Source organism: Equus przewalskii, chromosome 10, assembly GCF_037783145.1.
Source record: "Equus przewalskii isolate Varuska chromosome 10, EquPr2, whole genome shotgun sequence".
Taxonomy (NCBI): Eukaryota; Metazoa; Chordata; class Mammalia; order Perissodactyla; family Equidae; genus Equus; species Equus przewalskii.
In genome coordinates this window covers 33828783-33846510 of record NC_091840.1, presented here as the reverse complement: position 1 = coordinate 33846510, position 17728 = coordinate 33828783, and the positions used below count along the sequence as shown (strand labels likewise).

The window sequence follows — 17728 nt, the reverse complement described above, 5'->3', positions numbered from 1 at the left end:
AGATGGTTATATGCTTTGCAGTAGAAGAGGTAAGAGCTTTCACCAAAGTTTCACTAAGTTGAGAAAATCATCACCAAGGAAATACTGTGGTTTATGAAACTACACATACAGATGTGGGTTTCACTCAGAAGGACAAAACACACTTGGAAATTGGCAGCTGAGTTTGAGGGGAGTGGTGTATTTCAATAGAGTGCATCACATGCAATGTATTAGCAAATGTAAAATGGGAAACAAATAGGAACATTTGCCCTTCCTGCCAAATCTCCCAGTGGTAACTTATTTTTATATGGAAAAATGACAGTTCACAACTTCACTGCTTTCTTCCTTTTCTTTCCATATGGAAATTATTACCTTTTTGCTGTTTTTCTTATCAACTGTTGCTATGATTTAAAATACTGAACCATATCTTATTTCTAAGGAATGTAAAAAGTGGTCTGTTGAGCTGTTAAAAGGCACACCCCACTGCTGCATTTTGTTAACCCAAGAATCCTGGAAAAATAATTAGATCATAATTTTTACAAAATAAAGTTAAAAGTAACTGTTTAGCATTGAGAACATCCAAAGACTGAGACAGTTTTTCAAACTAAACCATCATTAATGAAGATGTGTAATTGAATTATCTCACCAGAGGGTAAGCTGATTCTGAGGAATCTTGCTAGAAGTTAAGCTTAAAGAAAGTCATAAATTGAAATCATGTTGTGTTTGAGAAGGGAATTCATGAGGTACCGATGGGGACAAATATATTTCTAATTTGGCAACTCATAGAACCAATGGCAGGTGAGTATTAGAAGTAAACCTCAATTAGAGCTCTGGGTCCATTTACTTATGTGAGTTGACACTTTTTTTATGATCTACAATTGCATTACTTGATATGTGTAGATACCTAAATATTTGCAAACTTGTTTTAAACATTAACATGGAAAATATTTTTTTCTTGTCTATTGGGAAGAATATAAAATTTTTCCTATTAGAGTTGTGATTTTAACTTAAAAATTAACACAAGGAGCTGATATCAAAGCTTCAAGATAGGGAGTGGCGTTGGAAATGTACTTTGATTTGTGTGGAGAAAATGGTCAATCATTAGAATCATAGCTTCCTGGGCATGCAGATCCAGAAACTGTGATATGTAATTTCTTAGATTACTGGGTAACTGGCGTACTGTGTTGACTAGTGGAACAAGGAAGATAAAATACAGTTGTAAAATCAGATCTTATCCCACAGAGCCAGGATGCCCCCTTATAGGCAATGTGTACAGTTTAAACGGCTGCTTATTTTTAAGGCTTTTCACTCTCCCCCATTTGTGCTTTTCTCAAGAGCTCTTTAGACTGTAGAACCTGTTTCTTCCCATTCGTTCCTTCTTGCTCCTAGCTTTGGGTCCCCCCTCCCCAGTGTTATCCAGTCTATCTTGCAGTATCTTTCTTTCTTATTTAACCAGTACGTGTGCCCACAATTCACTCTTCTCAGTCAATTCACTCATTCAACCAATATCTGTTCAGTCCCAGGCATTGAACAAGATGTTAAGCATATAGGGATCAATACCACATAGTCTAAATGAAGAAGTTCACAATGTAGTTAAGTTTCTTTGGATGTCTGGTGCTACACTTCTAGCTTCCTAAATATTGCTTCCTATCCTGCCCATGTCCATGTTCAACTTTTTGCAAGAAAGATGTGGTACAAGGGAAAGAACAGTGAACTGGGAGCTCTAGTCTTGCCTTTAAATTTGTCTGAAACGTCTCCTTTCTGGCGCTATCGACTCGTCTCCACAGTGGACATACCAGTGATTCTTCTCCTGACCATCATGTTTATCACACTTGAATTCTTGTCCAAAATTTTGTTTTAAAACAGGCTCCATATGTTCCTATCCCGCTGTTCTCTTCCCGTGAGCCCAAGGTTTGGCAGTCAACCCTTTCTTGTTCTTCCATTTACCTACCAAATATGGCTTTACCCACTAACTTGTCATTTTTGGCAAATAATCAGTTATTTAAGAGATATTTGCTCATCTGTATCAAGCACATTGTTTCCTATGGGTTTTGGGAATGTTAACCAAAAAGAATCTGGCTTTACATTTTTAACTACATAACTTCCTACTCCTACACTCCGAAATGTCTCAGATCATGCAATGTTAGCCTTATTAATAAATGGAATCCTATTTCCACGAGCAGGAATGCTTGCACAAGAAGTTAAGATAAACAATGTAAATATTTTAAGTTTCTGGGGAACACGGTGTCAGGTCAGTATTGGAGAAGATATGGCCTTCAAAGGGGAAGAGGGAAAAGAGAGAAAATCCCAATCATTTAGACTGTAGGGAGTCAGGGCAGCAGGAAGAGGTGAAAAGGAAGGTGGGGAAAACTGACGATGCCCCCAAAGAACTGCTCTTAGCTTATAAGCATTTCAAAAAAGACTTGATGGTTTTTGAATTACGGACTTCACCTAATGAGGAAAAATCTAAGAAAAGCTTACTATAGAAGAGCTTACAAAGAAATAGTAAGCTAAATTACATGTCACTCAGCAAATAATTCTGTCTTACTTGAATTTATCTCCTTTGCTAATGATGGACCTATAAGATGGATACTTTTATTGCTCTTTTGTCCTGTTTTAATTATTTACATGGTGAGTACACAAAAATTCAAAGATTCTATACCTGTGCTATCCACTAAGGTAGCCATTAGCCACATGTGTAAAATACACATTGGATTTCAAAGGCAATAGGAATAAAAGAATGTAAAATATTAATATATTAGTTGTTGAAAGCCAGCCCTGATGGCCTGGCACTCAGAGCGCTCTGCTTCAGTGGCCCAGGTTTGGTTCCCAAGGCACAGAACCACACCACTTGTCTGTCAGTAGCCATGCTGTGGTGGTGGCTCACATAGAAGAACCAGAAGAACTTACAACTATATGCAACCATGTACTGGGGCTTTAGTGGGGAGAAAAAAGGAGGAAGATTGGCAATAGATGTTAGCTTAGGGCGAATCTTCCTCTGCAAAAAATAATTTTTGAAATAATTCTGTGGACGTATTAGGTTAAATAAATTATTCAAATTGGTTATACCCATTTCTTTTTACTTGTTAAAATATAGCTACTAAAATTTTTTAAGTTAGATATATGGCTTGCATTATTTCTTTTATTAGGGCTATTCTAGACATTTCTGGAGCAAAATCCTGGGAATTGTAGATACTGGAGTTGAACAAAGCTTGTCCTTACTAGGTGAGAGGTCATGGGAACATGATAGTAAGAAACATGACGTAAGGCAAAAGACAGGAGTTTCCTTTTTGAAAAAAGAAGCCTTTGCTTAAGCTCAGCTCATGTGAACACTATGAAAGAGGCAGGATGTGAGCTTAATTCAACATACGTCCATTAAACACCTGCAAGGAAAGTCACTGTGCTAGGATAGGGGGATAAAAGAATGAGTTAAACCTGGCTCGTCCTTAAGGACTTCACCATTTGGTATATTCTTTGCTGCAAAGCATTTGCCTGGCTCATGGTAGTGACTCCATGTTTACTGAACAGATTAACATAAATGTCTAAAGACCCACGGAAGAGATATAAAGCTGCAAAACTACAGGCACCCAGTGAAGCCCCTTAAAGTTCCCATATTATCAACAGATCTCACAACTATTAGATGAAACTAAGGACAAGGAAATAGAATTAAAAATATTTGGCTTAGGGGCTGGCCTGGTGGTGCAGCGGTTAAGTTTGCGCGTTCCACTTCGGCGGCCCGGGGTTTGCTGGTTCAGATCCCGGGTGTGGACTTGCCAAGGGTACGTGGCACCACTTGGCAAGCCATGCTGTGGCAGACATCCCACATATAAAGTAGAGGAAGATGGGCATGGATGTTAGCTCACGCCAGTCTTCCTCAGCAAAAAGAGGAAGATTGGCAGCAGATGTTAGCTCAGGGCTAGTCTTCCTCAAAAAAAAAAAAAAAATTGTCTTAAAAGCCACTTAGGGGCGAGCCCCGTGGCATAGTGGTTAAGTCCAGCATGCTCTGCTTTCACAGCCTGGGTTCACAGGTTCAGATCCGGGGTGAGGACCTACACCATTTGTCAAGCCATGCCGTGGTGGCAACCCACACACAAAATAGAGGAAGATTGGCACAGAAGTTAGCTCAGGGCTAATCTTCCTCAAGCAAAAAAAAAGGAGGAAGATGTTAGCTCAGAGTGAGTCTTCCTCACCAAAAACAAGTCAACATAAAATAAAAGCCATTTAAGACAATATAAATTCAACACTATATTAAGAGAATAAAGAATTGCCTTTGTTTGTAAGTCCTTGCCTAAAATCTAAACTCCTGGTCCTGGAATTCGGAGCCTTCCACTGTTTGGCCACTCCCTGTCTCCCTGTTCCCTTTAGGTGTGCTGTTGTAGTCAAGGCAGACAGAAATGGCTGTTAAATGTTGTTACTGTCGACAAAAAATAATCCATAACCAATCTATAAATGAAAACTTGGGTGAGTTTATTCTGAGCTGAAATCTGAGGACCATGGCCCGGGGCCTTTCTTCCCAAAGGAAGAAAGGGCACTGAAGAAGTGGGGTGCACATTAGTGGTTATATACCCAAAACAGGGTGTTTCACATATGATTGAAATGTCCCTCCCACAATAGTCACAAGATTGCCCTGTCGGCACAGCACTCGATGGACACAGCAGGTAGTGGGTCTCCTATCTTGGTGGGCGTAGCAGGAGGCAAGTCTATTGTCTCGAGCTGGGTGGTCACAGGTGAACGCAGCAATCAGTTTCTAGCCTAAGGAAAGATGCTTAATCCTTAAGGAGATGCCAAAGTTGGGAGGGGGAGGGAAGTTGCACCTTTATCTCAAGGGCCTTTGTTCTTGCCATAGGGAATTTCTAAAGCAGATATACAATGCATGCTCAACAGCCACGGTCAGGCCCTTTTGGAAAGACAAGGTCAGGCCGAATTAGGTTTATACCAAATGGCTTCCTCATATTCTCCAATGTATCCTATTGCTTGCCATTTTTATTTGTCGTTACAAAACACACATGAATTTGTCTCTATGGTTATGTGTAATTTTGATCAGTAAGGACAGGAGTAGAGCAATCTATCGCACCCCTGAAGATGCAGAGGAGAGACATGCCTCCGTGATCCTGCCTGCCCCTGCTTTGCCCCCACTGCCAGGCCCCCGGGACCAAGAATGGGAGGCTCAGAGTGTTTTTGAGCAGGACTGAAAGGATAGATGCTAGATTTCACAGTAATTTCTTTGGGAAGTGTATTTCTCAGGGGATTTCCTACTTTTTTTATATCTTGCATTTTTTTTTTTTGGTAACAAAGCCTTAAAAACCCAATGTAAAGATAACTCAAATGATTTTTAAAAGGATATTAACATCTGGAGACAGAAGAATGGAGGAATAAGTCAAATGAGTCAGAAGGCAGTAAGGAGGGGTGGAAGTAGTTATCAGCATCATTGTTTTGTAAACTATCACATAAATAGGATGTAGGAATGGTGGCTGCTCCAGGTTCCTTCAGGGCAGAGGAGGAAGAGAGGAATTAAAGACTAATTTTGAAGCTCAGGACAAATCTTCCTCAAGCCAAAAAAAAAAGGATTGACAACAGATGTTTGCTCATGGCGAATATTCCTCACCAAAAAAAAAAAAAAAAAAGACTAACTTTGGGGTCTTATTGTCTCAACATGTTTTTCTAATGAACACTGTCTACTCCAGGGAAGACTAGTAAATATATCACACACACACACACACAGAGTCTGGAAGCCACCTAAAAAGAAGTGTGTAAAGTTAGGAAAGGTTTTGTGTATGAAAGAACTTTTTACTTCCTCCTTGTAGAGACCAAGTATATCTTTTATGCTCTTTACTTTTTAGATTCTTTTCAAGAAGAAAATGCAGAACATCTGAAAATTTATTTGAGCTCTACATTTTTCTAAAAGTACTATTTTTCAGCTTTTTTTCCTCCTGAAATTGTGCAAAGCACTTCCATACACGTTTTACCAGACAGGCATCATTGAGTGTGATTCCATCAGAAAGCCAGGAACAGGGGCTGGCCCAGTGGCACAGTGGTTAAGTTTGCACGCTCCTCTTCAGCGGCCTGGGGTTTGCCGGTTCGGATCCTGGGTGCAGACATGGCACTGCTTGGCATGCCATGCTGTGGTAGGCGTCCCACGTATAAAGTAGAGGAAGATGGGCATGGATGTTAGCTCAGGGCCAGTCTTCCTCAGCAAAAAAGAAGAGGATTGGCAGCAGTTAGCTCAGGGCTAATCTTCCTCAAAAAAAAAAAAAAAGAGCCAGGAACAGTGACAGCCCAGTTCACCCAGGCTTTGGAAACTGCACGCACCTGAGAGTAGAATACTCATGTTTTGTACCTCTCTTCTACTCCAAAGGATTATTACACAAGTAAATCTCTCCGTCTGATCTCTGTTCCTCCTGGTGAGTGGTATAATTGTGGTCATATGTCATTTATTCTGAACTCCTACCCAGCTGACTTCAATAAGCATAACTCATTTAGTGAGACATGTAAACAACCTCAGCACCAAAGCAGCCAAATGGAAAGCCGCCTTGACCACATGCTCTAGAAGGTGTAATAAAGCTGTGATTGTGCCTTTTGGCTTGGCAAAGGCAGTTGGGAGGATGCCCTTGCACTTACTTGGGAATACTTATGACATCTGGGTTCTAGGTGGCTGCCACTGCTGTCTAGGCTAGCATTACTGGAATCTTGGACTCTAGTAGAAATATACAGGAAATCACATTGCCAAAGTTTTCTCCTTATAAAGACAGACAATCTATCCAGGAATTACCATCCTCCCAGTTCTCTTAGGGAGGAGACATTGGTTAAGCAAGCAGGATACAACTGGCAAGAGGAATTTTAAAGCAACTTCCTGTGGCCCCAAGGTCCAGTCACAGTGCCATCTCTTCAAGAATAGTGCTACATAACCACTTAAGGTTTAGATTCTCTCTTATGGGAAAGTACAGAGGACATATTACTCTAGAGAATTTTCTGAAGAAGTCCAGTTTATCCTCCCACAGGGAGAAGTTCCAGAGTGGTCTAATGGAGAGCACATTCACTAGGAGCTTAGAAGTTAGGAACCCTGAGATAGACCCATAGTAAGCCCCACCATTCTATTGCTCAGTATCTGCCCTCCAGGTGTTCAAACGGAATAGCGTCTCTCTCCCTCAAACTTGCCTCTCCTCCCATAGTCCTGGTTTGGGAATTGCTCGGTATTGCTGTCTTCTCAGGGCTCTTTGGTTCCTTCTTTACCTTTACTTCGCCTCCTTCACCCCATTTTTGCCCAGGACCCTGGCTTCTACTTAGGTAATGCTTCCTGCCTGCCCTTGACTCTCCACTGCTGCTTCGCCTGCACTATTGCAATACTTCATTCAGCAAGCATTCACTGTGAGCCTACCGAGTGCCAGGCCCGTGCTCGGCTCTGGACATACAAAGGAGAGTCCAACGGTGCCTGCCCTTATGGGACTTAAGTTCTAGTGGAGGAAACAGAGCGAAAAAAGAAAATAGGCAATCTAGTGGTAAGTTACATAGGTACTCTAAAGGAGACAAAACAGGGCTAGGCAAAGAGCAACAGAGGAGGTAGGTGAGCTGACTTTAGATGGCTCATTGGTCTTGTCTCTTCTACTACTGGACACGTAGCTCCCCGACTTGCACCTTCTTGGTCTCTCTCACAGGGATTTCTCTAGTTAGGGTAGCTTCCCTCTCCCCATCTCCACCTGGCAATTGAAATGCCACATCCTCATGAAACCTTCCCTGCTCCTTCCTAGTCAGCAATTCTCTTCCTCCTCTCTTTTTCTCTGCATTGTAGTTCCCTGCACATGTGCATAATACCCCCGAGGAGACCGTAGGCTCCTGGAGGAAGATAATTTTTCAACAGTTTGTCTTTTCCCCACAGTACCTTAAACCAGTAGATTTAAAAAGTGAATTAAAATTTTTTTCCTAGTATGGCTAGTGCCACAACTGGCCCTAACTATTTCATAGGGTTGTTATGAAGATCAAATAAAAATCAAGATGAGAAAGTGCTTTGAAAAAGAAAAAAGGTCTGTACAAATAGAAATTGCTTTGTAATCATAATTATAGCGAACACCACTCGGAACCTGCCCACACAGGATGGCTAAGAATCGAGCTGGCTTTCCCAACCCTGTGATGTAGGGAAGCACGAAGGCTGCTCATCTATTTAAACAGCAGAACTTTTTAGGCTGTGGCCTTGATTTGCTGTTGTCTCTCTCCTTACCTACCTGTGATCACAAGATCAAACAAGTGCACAGAAGCCTGGACTTTTGTCCTGGACTTTTCTGCGGAACTGAGTGGCTCAGAGCCAGAATGCCTAGGTCTGCATCCTTACTCTGCTACTGCCTTGCTTCCTCTAGCAAATTACTGAGCCTCTCTACCTTAATTCCTTCATGGGGCTGCTGTAAGGATTTAATGATTAAATACAACACACGTAAAACAGCACTGAAAACAGTGCCCGGTACAAAGCAAGCAAGCAATCATTATCAAAGTTAATAGTAATCCATGGTGCTTCCTGGTACAGGGCACACCAGAGGAAGTTCCTGGGAGCTAACCTTGATTGCTGGTGTTGTGTGGTTGTGTACAAAGAATATGCCATGGCAATGGGCAGGGGCTAGTGCAGTGGGCAGAATGGAGCAGAGGTGTCTGAAGAGCCTCAAGAGTATGGCCAAACAATGCGAGGTTAGGTAAAGAAAGTGTGGCTGCTGTAAGACTTAGGACTGTCACTCAAGTGAAACTGACTCTCATGAGGCGGGGAGGTGCACTGAAAAATGAAAGGCAGAGAAAGGCCTCCTCTGATTATTTTTGGCTTTCATCTTTTTAACTAATGAAAAGAGGTTGAGAACAACATGGTTCTCCGGTGACGTGGTACGCTGGGCTTCAGCACTACTGCCAAGAGGAGTGAACCTGAACTGCTCTTTGTTTCCAACACAACCTGGTGAGGAGCCAAAGGAAGACAACAGTAATCTGAACAGTCATTCCCCATCTTCAGGGAAAGGCGAAACAGTTCCTCTTTTCAAATCCCAAACTGCCTCACTCCACAAAAACATTTTTTTTTTCCCATCGGAAACAGACGGGGACACAATTAAGCAATGCTGTCCGGCTGGGTCAGTCAAAAGTGACCTGAAAGGAAAAAGCTGCTCATGCTCTTTCCCCTAAAGAGGATGGATGGCAACAAAGGGAAATGCCACATTTGGGATTAGGTGGGGGGAGAGAAAACTATCCTACGGGGGGCCTCCTTGAATGAACAAGGCTTTTCCTCAAAGGGCTTTAACAGGAAGGCCATCAAAGCAAGTTGTAAATACTCCTCTGGGGAAACTCAAAAGAAGGCCACGACGGTTCACTTAGATGGGTGGCTGAGGGTCCCTCTTAGTCAAAGATGCCCAGAATAAGCCCCAGCCGTCCCCTCAAGAATTCAGGAATGTGGTTTCCAAGGCAAATAAAGACGACACGGTAGAAATAGTGCTGGAGTGTGTCCAAGTGCTCCCTGTCCGTCCTTTGAGTCATTTGGAAATGGTTAACAACGGCTTGAACACCTGGGCTGATTACCCCTGAAGGGGATTTCCAAACTCTCTACAGTAAAATCATCTCTTCCCTTCCCAAAGCAAGTCAGTTCCTCCCTCTCTGAAGTGTGCCCTAAAGAATCCAAAATTTCTGATTCTACGCTTCCTAAGTTAGAGCGGCAACTGCTGCTGACACAAAGATACAAGGAGCCAAACAACTTTGTGCTTTTTAAAAAAGTTTATTTTAAATTAAGAGGAACAGATGTCCAACGTTTCAAAAAGCCACACATTTGTGGATTTGGCTGACAAACCCTCTAAGCTGCATTTCATTTCTGTTCCCATAGAGTCAGCCAGCCACTTACAACTGACTCACTCTCTGGGCCACAGTGTGGGCCAGTGTCCCAAGTGCAGAGTTAGAATCCCAGATCTCAGATGAATCCAGGGTGTTTGGGTGGAGAGTGGGGGCCATCTAAAACAGTTTTTTTTCTTTTAATTTAGTAGTATCAACACCCACACAGCAAACTGCAGGGCTAGTAGGTCAAAGAGAATGAGCAAACAGTTGGCACCTGCCTGTCCGAGGGCCACGCAATTCTAAAGGCAATGAGTAAGCAGCTGTCCAGAACAGGTTTTCGTGATAATCCCTCTTAGGAGTAGTGGTTAAATATGCAAATCCATGTAGGTTATTTGCTGCAATTCAAGCCTCACCCCCGGGGCAAACGCATTACCTCAGGTGAACTCGTGGCCTTCTTGGAAAGGGAGGGGCAGGAACCCAGGCCCCCGACTCCCAGACACAAATGACTCAACTGATACTAGAATTTTAAAGTACATTATGTGCTTTCTTTTCTTGTTGTCTTTGACGATAAAGGAGCAAAACACTTCAGATGGAACAGTTTTGTGTAGCATTTCATTTACCATGTCTTGTGAATACCACAGAAGCTTTGATCAATGTGAATTAGAGACAAATGATTCTTGGCTTTCAAAAATGGCTACTAAACCCCTGCTTAGGTTGTTTTAACTTTTTGTGAGACATTCATAATTACTTGTGAATAAAATACACCAACTTTTTGAGTTTTTCTAACAGGAATGAGACTTTAAGGTTTATTGAGGAAGATCTTGCATGCCACTAAATCAATTTTTTTTGTTTTACTGTTTAAAATCTATTTACGCCCAGCAAATCTCACTGGATATTCTAGATGGAGCATTTCTAACAAGGTACTAAAAGCTAATATTCCCTTTACTTTCCAGATTTTTTGGTATTAACCATCTTTATAATAGAAATAAATTAGGAAATGTCAAAATTTTAAGGTGGCAAGGTTAGAAAAGTATTTTTATTTCATAGTAAATTTATGTACCTGTGCTTTGTACCTTAAGTAGGCTAGTTGGAGAATTATTTTTAGATTTAAAAAGGTTTTGGGCGGCTGGCCCCGTGGCCGAGTGGTTAAGTTTGCATGCTCCGCTTTGGTGGCCCGGGGTTTTGCTGGTTCGGATCCTGGGCACGGACATGGCACTGCTTGTCAGGCCACACTGAGGCAGCGTCCCACATGCCACAACTAGAAGGACCCACAACTAAAATATACAGCTATGTACTGGGGGGATTTGGGGAGGAAAAGCAGCCAAAAAAAAAAAAAAGTTTTGGTCTCATTAATCAAGTCCTTAGTCCATTACTTTCTGCTTTTCTCTTTATTAATTTGTATCTTGGATTTGTTTTCACTTTAGACAGAGTGTATCTACTCCAAAACAAGGACGTAAATACTGACAGCATTTTAAAATGTATTTTTATTTTTGGAGTAAATGCAGTGTTGTAAAATTCTTGCATGTGTATCAAGTGCTTTCAGTTTTAGATGAATTGAAAACTGGGAAAATACTAACATTTATGGTAGTACTTTACATTTTATCCTATTTAATCCCTAGGACAACCTGGCCATCTGTCTTTTTATACATGAAATCTAGGCTCAGAGTTAAAAACTTTCTCGAGGTCACATATGTTAGAGATAGAAACCTAAAACTACTTGCACAAGTGGGTTTCAAAATATACGGAAAGGCTTTTTGACACGAAAATTTTGAGAACTTCTCTGAGCTCTTTACACACGGGTCATTCAAAACACAATCCCTCAGAGGGTACAAGAGGGCAATGTGTTATTTTATTTAGCTTACTGAATTATTTATACTCAGTGAGACTGTCAGTGACTAGTAGATAAGCCTCCTGCTGTCCTCCTAAAGCTACAGACAGCAGAGCACGCTGGGAACGTGGCTGAGCTGCTTTAGACGGGAGCACTCGCTACTGCGTGCACTGAATCAACTAGCTGAATTCCATCCAGTCTTATCTTTTTCTGGATTTTTAGAGGATGGGAATAGTGGCCATTATCCAAATAAAAGTAAAAATCTCCCTTTCTTCCAAGCCCCACACTCCAGATTACGTGTATACACAGAAAACACTGCACATGTTTCCACATTATGATAATTGTTTTAGGGAGCTGCTCCTCAGAACTTGTGTCTAAACTGCTGATGTATTGTACTGTACTGCTTGACAGTCACTGAGTTGTGACATAAAGCACTGTATATATTTAAGGCATAAAACGAGACTGACACAAATTAGAGATGCAATCAGAATTCCCAGGCCCTTTTTTTATTTGCAGTAATATCAAACCATCCATTTACAAATTTTCTGGTCTCTCGTCAGCTGGAATTAACTAGATATGTCTTTGGGATCGTGTAGTTGTTTGTGTCCACTTTGGGGGATACAAGAAAGGAACAAACCAATCACCGGAACAGAGGGTAGCACTGCTCCAGCGGGAATCCAGCAGGATCATCTGCTTAGTGGAGGAAAGAAGGAGAGCAGCTCTTCATTTGTTTTCAAAGTAAATTCATTTGAAGGAGTGAACAAACCATGCTTATAAGTCAAATTATTAATCAGTTAGACCTTCAGTCTAAGAAACAAAGTTTTTCTTTTTCTGATACCCTATCCTGAAATAAATTTACCAATAAATTCCAAAGATTAGTACAAATAGTACAATTCACATTTGCTTTCCTCTTTCCTTCAGACAAACACCAAATAAAATGCAGGTGAAGGAGATGAAACACAGCTGGAAGCTGACTTAGAAACTCAGGCTAATCCTAAACAATCTAAAAAATTATGTTGGTTAATGTGAATCTATTTAAAATAATAAAGCAATTGGGTACTGCTTTTCAAGTAAGGTAACAGTCATACTGTCAGAAAGTCCCTGGGTAGGAAAAAAAAAAGATTGTTAAGAATAACCTTTTCAAAACCCCAAGACAGGCTGCTTGTCCTTTATTTAGCTGTGGTCATGGAGACTATTCCAATTCTCCATAAAATCCTCTCGATACTGCGGCACTATCATGGCATAAAGGATTCAAAATGCTACTAGACATAAGGACCGGAGTTTCTGATCATAAACCATGATGCTGGGTAATGTTTGAATGGGCATATTTGATATGGATGGTCAGATGAAAGATACCAAAATGTCAGACAGCCCATCGACTGCTGTTGCCATGAGATTCAACAGTCAACATCAGTCTGATAAGCTACCCGACAAGGTGGTACAGCCATGGAGATGTCACGACGGGAGGCAAAACAAGCAGACATTTAGGCAGGATTTGATGAAACAAATCAGGCATTTCTGGCCTGTTGAGATTTAAACCCAAGCCTATTCTCAACATGCTGTCAGTACCAATTTTCCTAAAGGAAAAAAGTGAAACTCTTCATTTTTCCTCCCAAGCAAAACGGAACAACCAAGTTCAACCAGAAACACCCCAAAGGAAAAATCACCTAAGAACAAAACATTTACTAGAAGAAAATCAGGTTACTTATCAAAGTAAATTTCTGTCTGTTAAAACCAGAGCACATGTAGCTGAGCTAAAATTAAGAGATGAACAAGTGTGGTTTAAAAAGAAAGTCATTTCTCTCTTCAGTATCCTTTGATTTGTATACTATCATTTCTTCTGTTTTCACAAACCAAGAAATTCCCTTGCTACACCAATCCCTAAGATGTCATTTCAGCAGTGTTTTAATTAGCTGCCCAATTCCAGCCTAACAAAAAAATGCCTTGCTGGCGGCTTTCACGTGAATAAATGAAGGCTTAAGGGATTATGGTTGCAGGCGGACTTGACAAGGCTGCCATTAGTTGGTAGAAGCCAGAAGAAAGTAAAAAAACGCTCAATAAAACGGACACAATTTTGGAATGATCAAGATGTCTTTATAAAGTTTTTTCATGACTTCATTCTAAATATACAGAATAAAAAATGGTGTCAACTCATTCATGAGGCACCAACCAGCTTTTCCTTATACTGTCTTAAAATTTAAAGATCAGTTTCCCAAGAGGGTGTGCAATGCATTCTAAAATGGCCTTTTTTGAAGGTGGGAGAGGAAGGGTGGGGCAGGATGGCATAGTAAATTTTACCATGATAGACATGCAAGACTGTTATCCAATCTAGTATAATTTACATACATTCTGATGACTTAGAAAAACAAAGCAGTCATTTGTGACAAGCCTGAAAAGCTTGACATATTTAACATACTCAGGAACTTTTTTTTGGTGTCGGAATTATTTAACTGTGCCATGTGGGCCTTTGAAAGTAACAAAGAGAGGCCAGTTTCCGTCAAGTTTGCTGCTGAACATCACATTCCACCCTAATATAACGCAACTTGGGCTGAATTGAGGGTGGACACCTTACCTTAACACACAAAGGAAGTATGTCAGTGCAAAACAGGGACTAAACTGCTTTCAGGAAAAAAGGAATTAAAATTGACACAGGTTGGAAAAGGGAATTTTCCTTCCTGGTTTGGAGTCCTCCCAATTCAAGGCAGAACCCATCCATTCTCATTTCTGCCGTTAGACCTTTTCTGCTTATTTAGTTTTCTCCTCTGAGTTCAACCGCTGCTGGATTCGTTTGGCATAACTTTGTGCCATGGAGTTAATGATGGACAGGATGAAGTAACACACCATGACAACCACCAACTTCTCAAACAGCCAGGACAACCAGTTTTCTCCCTGCAGGAATAAATGCAGAACAATCCACGAGAAATGCTGCATCAGCTCAGTAGTAAAAAGGGAATTATCTACAGTGTCTGAAGGAAAATGATAAGAACGTGGAGTTTATAACCTATAAAGCCTAAACAATGAAAAATGAAAAATCTTGCATCTCCAGCTACCTTGAAATCTATATTCAGGCCTTTTTACACCCAGTTATTAAGATTTCACTTTGTTAGATATAAAGTGAATGTTGATTCACAGTTTTAGAATGGGACAAGTGTGAGGTCATTTCGTCTTTTACTATGGAAGAATAAAGTTTTTGATTAAATTCTACTATCTGAAGTTGCCATAGACTTGTAGAGAGTAGTGTCAAGAGAGAGCCATAGGGGCTGGCCCCATGGTCAACTGGTTAAGTTCACACGCTCTGCGTTGGCGGCCCAGGGTTCGCAGGTTTGGAGACTGGGTGCAGACCTACACACCACTTGTCAAGCCACACTGTGGCAGCATCCCACATAGAAGAACGAGGATGACTTGCAACTAGAATGAACGACTATGTACTGGTGCTTTGGGGAGAGAAAAAAAAAAAGAGGAAGATTGGCAACAGATGTTAGCTCAGGGCCACTCTTCCTCAAAAAAGAAAAAAAAAAAAGAGCGCGAGTGAGAGCGCTATATATTCTTGTTCCAGTATTGGGAGCGACTTTTAAAATATAAATGCTATCTATTTCTCAAGTCATGATTGGTCAACTGAGGGCAGCAAAGGGCCACATAAGGAGTATAAAACCATCGAAAAAAAAATCGCAAAAGAAACTCAACCATACTTCCTTCAAGACTCCCACTTCAAGTTATTGCTTACTCATGCTCTTCTAGTCATTTCCCTTTGCCACAGAACTGTTTACAGAAAAGACAGGCTTAAAGTTTTTAAGTTCAGCTACGTTAAGAGCCTTGATTTAAAAAAAAATTTTTTTCCCACCTGTAAAAAGAAAAATGGAGCAAAAATCAAGGGAAATATTCAAGTGACTTCAGTAAGTCCAATACTTTGTTATGCTATAAATTTTAACTTTTTAATCGACTTGGGAAGTATACCTGTTAATAAATCATTTAAGATTAAGTCACTAACTCATCCTACATAAAAGACCTATTATTTTCCCTTAGTCCTACCCTTGTTTTGGGGAGAAGATGTACAAAACAGAAATTATAGGGGCCGGCACGGTGGCTCAGTGGTTAAGTGTGCACGTTCCGCTTCGGTGGCCTAGGGTAACCGGTTCGGATCCCGGGTGTGGACATGGCACCGCTTGGCAAAAGCCATGCTGTGGTAGGTGTCCCACGTATAAAGTAGAGGAAGATGGTCATGGATGTTAGCTCAGTCTTCCTCAGCAAAAAGAGGAGGATTGGCAGTAGTTAGCTCAAGGCTAATCTTCCTCAAAAAAAAAAAAAAAAGAAATTATATTTTCTTATTTAGACAAAGACAAATTTCCCAGTAGGGACTAAACAGAGCCTCAACTTCTGTTAAGGAAGACTGACAGACAAACCTCACTCTATTTGCCTAAAAATGCCAGTGAGTGCGGTGAACATTAATTTCAGCCTGAAACTGTGGGGGTGGGGAACAAAGGAAAACCAAGTGAAGTCTCACCTGTGGCGTGCCCATTTCACTTTTGTGGTGAAGCTTCTGCCGCTGGGCCTCCAGGTATTCTTGGAATGGCTTCTGTAAAGACGGACCTATGCCGGGGACAGCACTGGAAGCAGGGTACAGCAACCCAAGGAAAAAGATACAGTTGGGAAGAAAAGCAAGAAAAATGTTAAAGAAAAATCCACTTACCGCCTGGACTAAAAAAGCAATGACCGCATAGAAAGAAGAAAAAAATGTAACAATCAGCAAAGCTGGCGAAATCCTGTGGACTCTTTTTAGTGAATAAAAATTCATCCTTTAATGGAGTTTTAGTAATAAAATTCATCTCCTTAAAGGAGAAAAATCTCTCCCACCAATAGGTTTGGAAGAAACTAGGAGCGGAGCCCCTTCCAGCAGAAGAGTTCGTCCTCAGAGTGAGGCCAGCTCAGCTAATGCAGCACACTGGTGTACAGAGAATAAAATGAATGACTTCTGAGAAGCCCCACATTTATCACCACCAGTTCCTGTAAGAACTGGTTTGAACCGATTAATAAGGAAATGACTTATGCTTGTGTCATCCCTAGTTGAAAAAGAAACTGCCCGCCCTCTCCCTGACTTGTCCCATCTTCTCAGAGGGGGCGGTCCTTTCTCAATCTAAGTCCTTATTAGGACAATCTGTGCGTCATCCTTATCCAAAAAGAATGCATTAGCAAATTTGGGAGGCACCTCCCACTGGTCAGAAGTCAGTGATTAACAAAGGAACAAAGAAGGAACTGTGAACCTTGAATCACTTCGTGGTTTATGGCGGATGGCTTGCACAGAAACTACAGTACATTACTAAACAACTTGTTCCGAGATGATTGGGATAGTGATCTCTGATAAGTTTATGTACTCGGAGCTCCCTCTCACCCAGAATACATAGAGGCGGTGCTGCTAAACCGGTTTGGCAACTGCAGCTACCAGGCTCCCGTTTTAGAAATGCTTGCAGGCGTTTTTTAAAATGGTAACTTGGGGCAACTTCGAAAATCAAACATTCTATTTTCTGTACCCTTTTATTTTCTCATCTGTCATAAGAGGGCTAAAATAAATGAGCCCAATCTCTTTCCTGGGGCCAGCAAAAGGTATTTCGATATGTATTTGTAACAGTGCCTAATGCTTTCCCTTTTAAGTATTAACTTTACCTCCTCTTTTCTAGAACAATTTAGTTGCTGCTTTCTGTAATAAAAAGCAGAGGAGTAGAGAAAGAGAAGTTTTTTGCTACTATATTTACCAGAGGCTAGCAATACATAACTCTTGGCTGACACTTTTCTTTGATCCTTTTAACTATCAACCACCAAACACCTAATGGAGTCCTTGTTTTGGGTCCAACATTGTAATCAGTGCTATTGGGGGGGGGGGGGTGGGGGGTGGGACAACTATAAAACAGCCCATGCCTACAAGGAACTTAAAATCCCTATGAGAATTCAAAACACACAAACACATGAACTGATTTGTGAACAAAAGAATTTACAAATCAATACTAAATTTTTTGCTTCAGAAGGTATATTTCAAAGGAAATGGAGGGAGAAATGAGAGATCAGTGTGCAGTGAAGGTGTTAAAAAGTTCCTTTAATGAATACTGAAGGGTAGGTGAAAAGCCTTGAGTAGACATAAGTAGTAGA

The 17728-nt window shown here is 41.0% G+C and overlaps 1 protein-coding gene across 3 annotated transcripts in view; it reads right to left on the bottom strand.

Annotated features, from left to right (window-relative positions):
• Positions 1–12062: 12062 nt before the first annotated feature.
• VMP1 (vacuole membrane protein 1) overlaps positions 12063–17728 on the bottom strand; it is a 125512-nt gene continuing 119846 nt past the window's right edge. For all 3 annotated transcript variants that reach the window (XM_008541411.2, XM_070562344.1, XM_070562343.1), the window contains 2 exons: positions 16092–16194; positions 12063–14479 (listed from right to left, as the gene is read on the bottom strand). In XM_008541411.2, coding sequence (XP_008539633.1) covers positions 14336–14479; positions 16092–16194 — 247 coding nt within the window. In that variant the 3' untranslated portion in view covers positions 12063–14335. The remainder of the gene's footprint in view (positions 14480–16091; positions 16195–17728) is intronic.